Source organism: Pelodiscus sinensis, chromosome 7 (genome assembly GCF_052426305.1).
Source record: "Pelodiscus sinensis isolate ZL-2025 chromosome 7, ASM5242630v1, whole genome shotgun sequence".
Taxonomy (NCBI): domain Eukaryota; kingdom Metazoa; phylum Chordata; order Testudines; family Trionychidae; genus Pelodiscus; species Pelodiscus sinensis.
Window position 1 is genome coordinate 36,736,698 of NC_143058.1, and position 12,478 is coordinate 36,749,175.

At 38.9% G+C, this 12,478-nt stretch overlaps 1 protein-coding gene across 1 annotated transcript in view; it reads right to left on the reverse strand.

The window, feature by feature from the left end:
• KCNH7 (potassium voltage-gated channel subfamily H member 7) overlaps positions 1–12,478 on the reverse strand; it is a 410,475-nt gene that overhangs the window by 60,053 nt on the left and 337,944 nt on the right. The window contains exons 8-10 of the mRNA XM_089779738.1: positions 10,019–10,418; positions 3,848–4,047; positions 3,453–3,455 (exon numbers count right to left, since the gene is read on the reverse strand). Coding sequence (XP_089635864.1) covers positions 3,453–3,455; positions 3,848–4,047; positions 10,019–10,418 — 603 coding nt within the window. The remainder of the gene's footprint in view (positions 1–3,452; positions 3,456–3,847; positions 4,048–10,018; positions 10,419–12,478) is intronic.

Consider the following 12,478-nt stretch of genomic DNA (forward strand, 5'->3'; position numbering starts at 1 on the left):
TGCTGAGTTATATCGACGTTATGTCGACAGAACTCAGCGGTAGTGTAGACGCTGGTATAGTTTTGTCGACAAAAGTCCACTTTTGTCGACAAAACTAGGTAGTCTAGACACACCCTAACTCTCAAAACCACATGCCAGTCCATTTCATATGGACATGGTTTAGAGCCTGGAAAATTTAATCCACACTTGCTGTTAACATGCATATATGTTTATGTGCATATGTAAAAGCATTCACATAAAAAGGAAAATGCAGAATGATCAGCATAGTAAGTTGATCAGAGTGTGACATTTCTGCAGAGCAACTAAGGAATATCATACGCACAAGACTTTTTTGGGGCAGAGAAGTTTGATTAAAGTTGTAGGATAAAACTGTCTAATAAATGTGGCAACCTCAAGCAGTTTTATATGTTTTGCCCGGCATCTGATTCAATTTAGATTCCTTTCTCTTGGTTATCTATCACTTCATCATGCAAGAAAGGTTACAACTAAAAATAGAAAACATTAAACAAGCTCTAAACCCGACAGATAACATGGATATTCTCCACACTTTACACTGGAATTAAATTTGATACAAATACCTCCTGCTCTTACCAGTGGATGGTGTTAGTCCATGTATTTAGGAATGAAGCAGACAGGAAAAAGATAAATCTTTCATAAGTACAACATAAATCAGACAACTGGCATATCAATCTTGAATTGATGTATAATATATCCAAACAAACACACATTAAAAGTAAATTAATTGATCGTCATAGACTTAAGAGATAGAATACATGAGAGAGTAAGAAATAAAATATAACAAAACAAGCCACTAATCTGGATTGTTATTGTTTCATATTTTATTTGAAACAAAATCTTCATACTGCCTCACAATCATCTTCATGTAGGTGGGGATATTTAATCCATTTAATTTGTATTTCACGTAAATGACAAATTGAAGACAACTGCCAATACACCAATTTCTGAATTATGCAAAGTTTAACCAGACAACATCCAATTTGTGGGTACACAAAGAGGTGTGTCTATAGAAGTCACACCCAATAATCCACATTGCTTCCTCTTAAAGGAACTCTAACCCTAACCCTAACCCTAAGGAACTCCCATTATTTAATATCTTCAGAAATACAAGGATTGTCTAGATTCAGACCTATTCCAACTCAAAGGCGTGATCCAGTAGAATGATGAGCATCTCAAACCCCATTGACTTCAATGAGAGTTAGGGCTACTCAGTAACGTACAGGATCAAGCACTGACATTGCCTTTCCAGTAGTGTAACCCCCAAAGGAGGCTTGTTTAACTCCACCAGCCCCATTCTGGGATATGAATTCTTCCCTGATGTGCAGCAATGCCTGCAGAAGTGTGTGTCAGTGTGTGCGCAGGTGAAGGGGAATTGTTTATAGTTTGATCTGCTTTATGTAAGAGTAACCAAAAAGTCAAACTGTCTGCGATTCAGCACTATATGTCTTTTATCAGATCATTGCCGTTACCTACTGAATTAAGATATGCAACTCTTCCAACTTATTGACAAACAACCTCCTCTGCTCTGGAAGATTTTATATTTAAGGCAATACTAGTTAGGGTGAGTCTAGACTACAGAGTTTTGTCGACAAAAATGGACTTTTCTTGACAAAACTATACCTGTATGTACACTGCTGCTGAATTCTGTCGACAGAACACTGACAGAACTTGGCAGTTTTGTCGACGGCGGTAAACCTCATTCTACGAGGAATAATGCCTTTTGTCAACAGAGTTCTGTCAACAGAAGGCGTTATTGCATCTACACTGTCCTTTGCGTCTACACTCTCATGTTGACAAAGCGGCTTGCTTTGTCGACAGAACTGGATGTAGTCTAGACGCTTTTTGTTGACAGAAGCTTTGTTAACAGAATCTGTCGACAAAACTTCTGTCAACAAAAGCCTGTAGTCTAGGGGTACGTCTAGACTACAGGCTTTTGTCGACAGAGGCTTTGTCAACGGATACTGTCGACAAAGCTTCTGTTGACAAAGAGCGTCTAGACTACATCCAGTTCTGTCGACAAAGCAAGCCGCTTTGTCGACATGAGAGTGTAGACGCAAAGGACAGCGTAGATGCAATAACACCTTCTGTTAACAGAACTCTGTTGACAAAAGGTGTTATTCCTCATAGAATGAGGTTTACCGCCGTCGACAAAACTGCCAAGTTCTGTCGACGTTCTGTCGACAGAACTCAGCAGCAGTGTAGACACAGGTATAGTTTTGTCAACAAAACTCTGTAGTCTAGACACACCCTAGACGTACCCCTGGGGTCTAATTTCTATTTGTAAGGTATTGAAACTTGTGGGGTTTCTTTTCTTTCCAAACACTTTGAAAGCTCAGCAAGGACTCAGATCTATCAGTCTTAGAATAGCTTAGGAAGTTGTCTGAGCTTCTATTATGCCATTGATGGCTTCAACGTGAGTGATTCAACTTCTCAGAAAGGAAATTTCTGAGATTTGGAAAAGCAGCAGCAAGTGTATGTCTACTTCCGCTAATGACATTTCCTTTTAGCATGCCATAATCTAAAGCTTGACATATGACTTATTAGCATATTTCGTCTGTCTCTATAATCAAGTGTCAAAGATAAAAAGTATAGATCTTGGATCCTGTCATTTCTTTCTAAATTATTAAGAACTCTGTGACTTGCTTAATGGTTAATATTTTGATGGTTTTTGGCAAAGACCAGGGGTGTGTCTACACTACCCCCCTAGTTCGAACTAGGGGGGTAATGTAGACATACCCATGGAGACTGGTGGGTGGGGCCTGGTTAATATTCAGGCTATTTTCTGATTAGAATTCTTCTCTTGTGGGATGCTAACTAATCCACTTTCCCCATTTTTGAAATACATGATGCACTGTACTAGTGCTGTGTCAGAAGACACTGAAAAGGCCTTCATGCTGTACTGATTTTAAGTGAGTATAATGCTGCATAATCCACTTGAGTTACCCTGGTGTGAAACAGAGGTGTCTGGATCAAGCCAAATTTTAAAAGAAATGTTAAAAAAATGCATTTGGAGAAAGTGTTCTTAAGATTCTCCCCCCCACACACTTTTTTTAGTCCATAGCACCCAGCAGGGGTTCCCATACTGTGCTGTGTTCCAGTTCTGGGAGCTCAAGGATTAGTGCTCTAGGCAAGATTTTCAAAGTGACTAGTGATTTAGAGTGCCTCCAGTTTTGAATGCCCAACTTTGGTGCTGAGCATCCACTTTCTGAAAATCAGATACCTTTAAAACATCTCAAGTCTGGCACCCAAAAATTGAAGCCATCACCACAGTCACTAACCATTATAAAAATATTGGCCATTGTCCCTTCCTCATCATCTGTGCCACATCATAGCCTGCCTCCCAGGTTAACCATGAAACTCCACTAGAGCAATGGAACCTGGGCTCCTCCAAACTTTCAGGTGGTCATGGAATGCTGTAAATATTTATATACAACTTCCTGGGGTTTCAAATGGGCAGATCAATGTAAAAACTGAGGTGTTCTATGTTCCAATGACTGTGACTAGGATGTAGGAAAAGGTCAATGCACAACTAAATTAGAAGAGGTGCAGAACCCCAAGAACTGAGTCTACTGCCTTGATGCAGTTTCACCAAAAGTAAGAAAGTGATGTCTTATGGGTCTAGGACACATTGTATTATATAATAGGATGCTGATATGTGACATCTTGTTTCAACACTGTGTGATGACATAGATAGTGAACCTAGGACTGTCTCTATGGCAAAAAGTAAACCCATAAGAAATAAACATAATTCAGCATTTCAAAAATTATGAGAATTTTTTCATTCTAGACCCCTGTGACTTTGTTAATTTTTAAAAGCAGAATTACATACCATGTTCATGTCAATGCCATTGGTGTAGGTCCATGCATGCTGGAAGTACTCTTCGAGCCGTTGCCGCAAAGGGTTGGGGATTTGATGAAAGCGTATAAACTCTTTAACACGCAGCATCTGCATGTGATACCGGGCAGTTCCTGAATACAGTCTTTGGATTATTGCCGATACATTTCCAAAAATACTTGCATACATTAATGCTATATTAGATAGAAACAAACAATTAGCTAATATTACTGCATTCTGCACATAACACAGCTGATATTAGTGCACAGACTAGTGTGGAAAACAGCACAGGTCAAATCTGGTGACATTTTGGTCTTTTAAACAGAAACTGGATTTGATATTGCCTGCTTATTAGTTGTCCGATTGTGTTAATGGGAAGCTTCACAGAAGAAACAGTCACTGAAAGAAGTTTTAAAATATTAGGCAAACAAGATTGCAATATTTATTTTTGAGAATTTTTAGTTCTGATTCTGGGAAGATTATTCACCTGTGTCTTAAATTTACCAACCAATAGACTTCCACAGGATTGTTCGCAGTGGGCAAAAGTATGTATGTATTTAAGGTTTTGCAAGACTGGCGTCTAAAATTGAAGTAGAGCATGACCTTGGTTATCTAAGAGCACTTGGGAAGTTAGCTGGAGTAACATTATTTTTCTAACTAATTAAAGATTATAAGGCAGTGATCTCCAACCTTTTTAACCATAAGATCACTTTTTCAGTTTAAGTGCAATGTAAGATCTACTGCAAACGTAAATACCATTGCCCTGTTTCCTTCCCACCTCTTCCAAAGCCCCAACCCTGCTCCACCCCTTCTCCAAGGCCTCACCCTGCTCACTCCATCCCCCTTCTTCCCCATCCTTTCTCATTTTCTCCAAGCTGGGGTATGAAGTTGGGGTGTAGGCTCTGGTCTTGGACCAAGGAGTTCAGAGTATGGGAGGGGCTTCAGACTTAGCCCAGGGTGGGAGATTGGGGTTTAGGAAGGATTTCAAGGTACAAGCTCTGGGAAGGAGTTTGGATGCAGAGGGACTCATGTCTGGGGCAGGAGGCTGGGTGTAGAAAGTGGCTCAGGTCTGGGACAAGGGTTCAGGATGCAGGATCTGGCTGGGCACCGTTTAACTGAGATGGATTCTGGGTGGTGGAGAAATGGCTTAAGGCAGGCTTACTCCTGCTCTGACCCTACACCACTCCTGAAAGCAGCTGGCATATACAGCAATGGCTCCATGGCACCATATGCTACCCCTCATTCACAGGCACGGAGACATACTTCCTCGTTATTGATCAATGGGAGCTACAGGAGAGGTGTCTGCAGGCAAGGACAGCATGTGGAGACTCCCTGCTCTGCCTTTCTCAGGGGCCACAAGGACACGCCAGTAATTTCCAGGAGCAGAAATTACCAAGGGCATAATTACTCCAGCCACAACAGTTTAGGCATTTTAGAACTCACAATGCAAAGAATTAAATTTAAGTGCAAGACAGAAATGAAAATTATGAAATGTGCAGAGCAGTCAAAACCCCAAAACAACACACTCTGCAAGCAGTAAAAGTAACAACAACCACCCATGTATGTGTTGGGTCAGGAGATGAGAGTGCAGGACCGTGTATGTTTGTGAGAATGGCAGACACACACACAGTGTGTGAGAATGACAGAGATTTGCATTGCCAGGCTCCCTCCATTCCCTTCTCTCTGTGTGGAGAAAGGGTACAGAAGTGGGGGGAGGAGAGAAACCCTGACATCATGCCCCCCTTCTTCCTCCAGTGCCTGCCTAGCAAGCAGGAGGCTCCCAAGGGGGTAGTTCCAAGGCAGAGGGCAGGAGCAGCATGACAGGGGGTAGAGGGGCAACTGAAGTGCCAGCACTTGATAGCTTCCTGGCCAAACCAGTCAGGATCTCCTGTCAGAGGCTCCAAGATCTACTAGTAGATTGCGATCTACTGGTTGGTGACCACTGCTTAAGGGAGCAAGATCCAGTTTCATATAACCCATAGGTTTAATAACCAAGAGGTTGAAATAATGAAGACTGTTATAATGTGTCGAGCCACTCTAGAAACATGCTCCTGCCATAAATAAGCAGAATCAGATTAAATAGCTCCAATAAAATCATTGCAAACTGTACTGAAATTTGCTCATAAGAACACATGCCCAGGTAAAGCACCACTGACATAAATAGGACTTGGTTGGCCATTCCTTTACAGGTTCAGGCCCTAAGACTGGTTTTAGTGCATTTGGTTTCTACTCCTTAAAATTTCGGTTTTAACAATAGATTTTGTTAAATTTCCAAATCAGACAGACTGTACTACCAGTTTATAATATTCATTTTTCTTTGTTCCCTAGAAAGACAAAGGGAAGTCTCTGTTCCTTTCATCTAAGGGAGAAAAGCTACTGTGATGTTAGTTCCTTTAATGTTACATCAAAGCTCTAAAACTTCAATGAGAATGTCAATTCTGCACCTTGATTACCTCTCCCAAAACTAATCCAATGTGGTTTAGAAATAAGATCTTCTGAAACAATAGCTTTTCATAAAAAGGTGGTTCTGCCTTTAAAGCTGTTATCAAGTTTCAATTTTTGTGCATACCTTAACACTACACATTTTTCCTTTAGCAGTTGTCACTTTGACAGAAGGGGAGACTCTATAATGGGTTAATGAATCAGAAAAGCAAGTCAGAGGTACACAGGAACTGACATGAATCAGACTGATGGTCCATCTGGCCCAGGAGTCTATGTCTTACAAACAGTACTTCTAATAAAATACCGAATACTTTACAGCAGGGGTGGGCAAAAGGGTCTCTGTGGGCAGGATTCGGCCTGCCAAGTTGGTGGATCGGGCCTGCAGAGGCTCTGCTGCTCCTCTGCCCCCAGGTCAGTTAGGGTCTGGGGGGCGGGGGAGCGACCAAAACCTTCTCCACTCTGCCCCCACCCTTAATTGGCTTGGCGGTGGGGTAGTCCCGTCCCTTCCTGTTTAGGCCCCACCCAGGGATACTTTGAACATTTTTGAAATGGCCCAGGGCAAAAGTTATTGCCCACCCCTGCTTTAGAGGAAGGTGAAAGAAAACCCATATTTGACAATCATGGAACAATTTATCCAGTGGGGAAATCTCTTTCTAACCCTCCATCACTCAGGCTATGTCTATAACTGCAGAGTTTTTTTGGAAAAAGATAAGCAAATTGCAAACCGCAATTTGAGCATCTTTTTCCGCCTTTTTTTTTTTTTTTGAAAGAGGCTTTTCTGACATTTGGTCCATCTACATGGGGCCAAATGTCAGAAAAACCTCCTCTTTTGGGACATCTCTTATGCCACATACAATGAGGAATACAGGGATGCTGAAAGAATACATCTGCTTTTTCGGAAACTGTCCCAAAAAAGCGGAAGCGTTCTTTGGATGTAGCAGAGCTTTTCCGGGATACTGGAGATAGCCCAGAAAAGTTCCATAGTGTAGACATAGCCTCAGTGTTTGACTTATGCCCTGATGCAGAAGCACTAATTTACTGTCTGAAAGTTTTTATCATTTTTAACGTAACTTCAGTTGCCATACAAATGTCTAGTCTCATTAAAACTATAGACTTTAAACGTGTGGCCACAGATTTATTATTGGTCAGTAAAGCAAAAGTTATTCCTTTATCAATTCTAAATATAATGCTTTTCTATTTTATTGACTATTCCATTGTTTGTACATTATGAGAAAGGTAAATAGCATACCCAATACACTTTTATACATAATTTGATTTTTGGAATATATCGTGTTGCCCTCCATAAATAAATTGTCCAATCTTTTCACTCTTTTCCCTTATAGAGGTCTACCTAGGCTTCAGATTATTTTAGTTGCCTGTCTCAACTTTATAAGAGCTATCATAGAAACACATAAGCTAAAGTGCTTTGGTCCTACAGAAGTAGGACTTAAAAAAGCCATTTGTTTTAAAATATACATATATATTCAGAAAATATAAAATATAATTATAAATATATTTGTAAAAGCAGCTATGTTATTATGGTTCCTAGAATTCTTTAAAGAGACGACCAAATCTTGGGATTCTTTTAAAACAAACAGCAGAAATTCCTTTCTGCAAGCTACAAAATCATTTAGCTAAGAGACTTCATTTGAATTTTTTTTCCTGAGAGTTTAATTGTCATAACATGTACCATACTTTTCATGTGTTTACCTCAGACTAAATACTATAATTGTTAACCTCTTGCAAGACAAAATTCCCTCTGAAGCCAAAATTGATTTTTTTTTCTAATAAAGAATAGAATAAGGATGGGAGAATTTCAGCACACTCAACAGTATGTATGTGCATTTCCATGACAATTTACAGTAGTAAAGGTCATGAGAAATAAAGTAAGATAAATTCTATACTGCTTACTGCTTTTTGTCTCCAAGTGCTAATAGAACCAGGTGTATGTTTGCCCTCTTTTTCTTGTATTTGATACAAACTTTCCTTACACGTTCCCTGTAGGGAAGTGTGCTGGTTCAGAATGGAGGGAATAAAGAATATAAGAATATTACACGATCAACCATAACACAATGTATGATGTGGTCTATGTAAAGCAACTGTTATGAAGAGGGAACCAGAGAATTTCTGGCAGAATTTGCTGGTGATGACAGAATTCTGTAGACTTTTGCAGGTTTACCAATAAAGGCTTTGATTCTGCATGTGTGATGCACTTACAATGCAAAAAGTGATGAGCAGCACAGAGAACATGTGGAACCTGATTGTGAGTAACTGCAGTAATGTGAGTAACTTTGTTTGGATGCCGAGTTACATGTGCTCTGAAATTTCAGTACAAGAAGAGTGGTCCAAACTTGATGTTTTAAAATTGCCGATTATGCAATTTTACAAATGCAGGTAGGAATGGGGAGAGTAGCTGGGGCTGCATATATAATGAATGCATCGTGCACATTTAGAAATCTCATCTTAGCATAAAAAGTGTTCAAATAATCATTTTCTATCAAAAAAGGTTGTGTTTTATTTTTTAAACATTTTGAGACATTCTCCTTTTGGCCCCAATTCAGCAAGGGACTTCCTGCAGCAGGTATATAAGTGAAGGGTCTACTAATGTGTTTAAGTCAGTCACAGGCTCCAGAAGCCTTTGGAAAGACAAAGGCTTAATTTCCACATCTAAATATATTTCATGGGGACAATTCTATACCCGAGACTCCATGACATACTGCTTCAAAGGCATTTTAACACCAGACTTGAAAGAGAAACCTCTGAACTGTCATTCATGCTTAAATTTGACACTTTATGCTGGGGTCTTAACAAAGAAGCGAATTATCTTACCCATTACAAAGATAGCTTTCCCAATTATCACCTCTAATATCATTAGCACACAGATATTTACCTTCCCCTCCCCTCTTCCCTCCTCTGTTTTGAAATTTGATTTGTCCTTTTTTATGTGTTCACTTTTTTTGATTGTATCTCTTTGGTATATATGGTCATGCCTATTTTCTTCCACTATTTGATCTGAGGAAGTAGGTCTGGCCCACGAAAGCTCATCACCTAATAAACCATCTTGTTAGTCTTTAAAGTGTTACATAGTCCTGTTTTTTATTTCAGCTAGACTAGACTAACACGATTACATCTCTATTACTATCCATGACATAATGTTACATGCTATAAATATGTACTGTATGTACTTGAACGTAAGTCTGTTCATTTATAAACTGACCCCCCAAACTTACACAGAAAAAATGGTTTAAAAATCCCTGACATTTATAAACCGAATCTAGAGTACAGAGGTCCAGTCCCAGCTCCTAAGGTAAGCATCAGCACAGAGGCTCTCAGCTGAGCTTTTAGCACTTCACGTTTTAATACAGATCTTTGGACACTTCTGAGCCACAGGAAGCAATGAAGGCTGAAGGATTTGCTGGCTCATTGAAAGCTCTTTGTTAAAGCGTTAAGTGTTTTCAGGTAAGTGTCTCTCAGCTGAGAGACTCCATGCTAGCAAGTCCTTCAGCTAGCAAGTCCTTGCTGTGGCTTGGGAAGAACCGGTTCATAAGCCGACCCCTGCTCTTCACAGCATGATTTTTTTTAAAAAAGTCGGCTTATGAACGAGAATATATGTTACTTATTTATACTCATATTTTTCCATTTATCTCTCTTCCTCCCTCCATATTTATAATTTAACAAATTCTGTTGCATCAATTGTTCAAATATTGAATTAAAAATACTTACAGCCAATTAACATGACACAAATCGAAAAGATTTTCTCTGAGTTGGTGTTAGGAGATACATTTCCAAATCCTACGCTTGTCAGACTGCTGAAGGTAAAATAAAGTGCTGTGACATATTTGTCCTTGATGGATGGTCCAGAGCTTTGATCACTCACATTGTAGGGTTTTCCTAATTGTTCTCCTAGAGAATCCAACCAGCCAATTTTTTTAATCAAGTAAGGTCTTTCTACATTCCCAATGGCATACCAAATGCAAGCAAGCCAGTGTGCAATTAGTGCAAATATGCACATAAGAAGCATCAGAACTGCAGCACCATATTCTGAATATCTGTCCAATTTTCGTGCAACCCTCACCAAACGCAGCAGCCTAGCTGTCTTCAGAAGACCGATTAATGTTGTAGTCTGTGAAAATAAGACACGGACATTAGAAACTACTTTTCATCACTAATAAGCATACTCTGAAATGGTAAATATGAACAAGCCAGGTTGACGTGGGTAAAGAAAAGACTGTCATTTATTAGAAACAAAAAAGATACTGTTGATTTCATTTCCTTTCAAAGCTTCCTACATAATTATAATGTAAAATATACTGAGAAAAAGGACTGTCTGCTGTTTTATTAAGTTATGATATTTTAACCATTATCACCACTGTGATGTCTAGAATCTCCCACTTTTTAATACTATACCTAATCTATTCTTCTAACTCCATGAGGTGGCAAAATATCAGAATGCTACATCTCACCAATGGTGTGTACCATGAGAAATCTAGTTCTACCTTTGCACAGTAGAAATGCACCAAGTTCAACTGCAGCCTTAATCAAGAGGAATTTGTCCCTCATTACAATGTTACCCATGATTCTACACTTGGCACTTACCATTTGCTATCAACTATTGAGTCATTTTATATGCTCATTGTTAGTGCCCTGTAAAATAGATAATCAAGAACACCATAAAGAGTAACTACAGAATTTCAAAAAGACAACTTAGTAACAAATATTTTGGCTATCCATTAAGTCTGTGCATGTAATATTAAAGCACAGTAAATGTCAGGACTAAGTTTTTTGTATGTATCTATAATATATAACATTTAACAACCGTGGAAGTTCTTAGTTTTATGAAAGGTTATGGTAGGAATACTCTGCACATTAAAATTTCCTTTCATTAAGTACTAAACTAGTTATTAATGTTTTATTAAACCTCTCTATATTTTATGTATTTCCGAGTGAGATCACAACAATAGAGTCAACCCATAAATGAAAAATATGTGGTGAATATGCAAGATTTGTAAAAGGATAGTATAGTATGTTAATGACAACTCTGCTACTCATATATTATCATCCCACACTGTGTTCAGCTGATTAAGAAACCACTGTGAGATAGTAAAAGCTAAAAACTATACTGTTGGCAGCTGAATCAAAGTCCATTGTGGTATAAACAATCAGCGCAAACTGTTTAAGGACATCCTATTTCTTCTAGGTTTATTCCTGGATTAAATAAAATGTGTAATTATTGTGCAGTCTGTTGTTATTCGTGAAGTATAATATAAAGGACAATTGATCTAGAAAATAATGATGCAACAAGCAAAAGAAAACAATTTATGAATTACTGTTTTCTGATTATAGGAATTGGAAGGAAGGTGGTGCAAGGTAATTATTTTTTGCATAAGATTCTGCTGACAGAGAAAATTTCAGAGCCAATACTTCTGCTGTTGCATTATGGTGGATGAAGCTGAATGGAGAGTGATTTCAACATTCTGAGGTCACTAAGACCGGATTTGCTAATTTTGGTTGGATATATTCCTAGAAATTTCATTATATGACAATCTTTAATTAAAGGTTAATCTTTATTCCAGGCCAATCTTGGAGGGTTGGCAACCCTACTAAGGCCCCAGATCCTATGAAGAGTTATACATGTGCTTAACTTTGCACATAAGGAGTTAATTTAACCACATGTGTAAATCGTTGCAAGATCAGGCTAAGGACTCTGTCCTGTCCCACTCACACACATGAGCAATCCTTAGGCAAATAGCATCATTGGTTTCAACAAAATTATTTGTAAGTTTAATCATGGCTTTACCAAAAGCAAGAGACTGTGCCATTGTACTGCCATGGGAACAACAATCCCTCTGTTGGCAGAGGGATGCAGATTAGGTAGGTTGACATTGCAAATGAGGCAGGGATTTAAATATCCCATACCTAATTTGCATAAAAATGGCCACCATGTTTTGCCAACTCAACACTTTGTCGGCAAAAAGCGGAAGTCTAGAGGGGGATCTGTTGAGAAAGAAAGACTTTTTCAACAGATCCCTTATGTCTTCTGCAAGGTTTACAGGAGTGGTCGACAAAGGTTTCCTCTGTTGACCGATCTACGTCTTGACTGTCGTGCTGTGTACTTGATAGTCTTCAAGTACTTTGTGTAGTTACCAAATAGCCATTGGTTTGGATTTCTTTCCATTTTTAAGT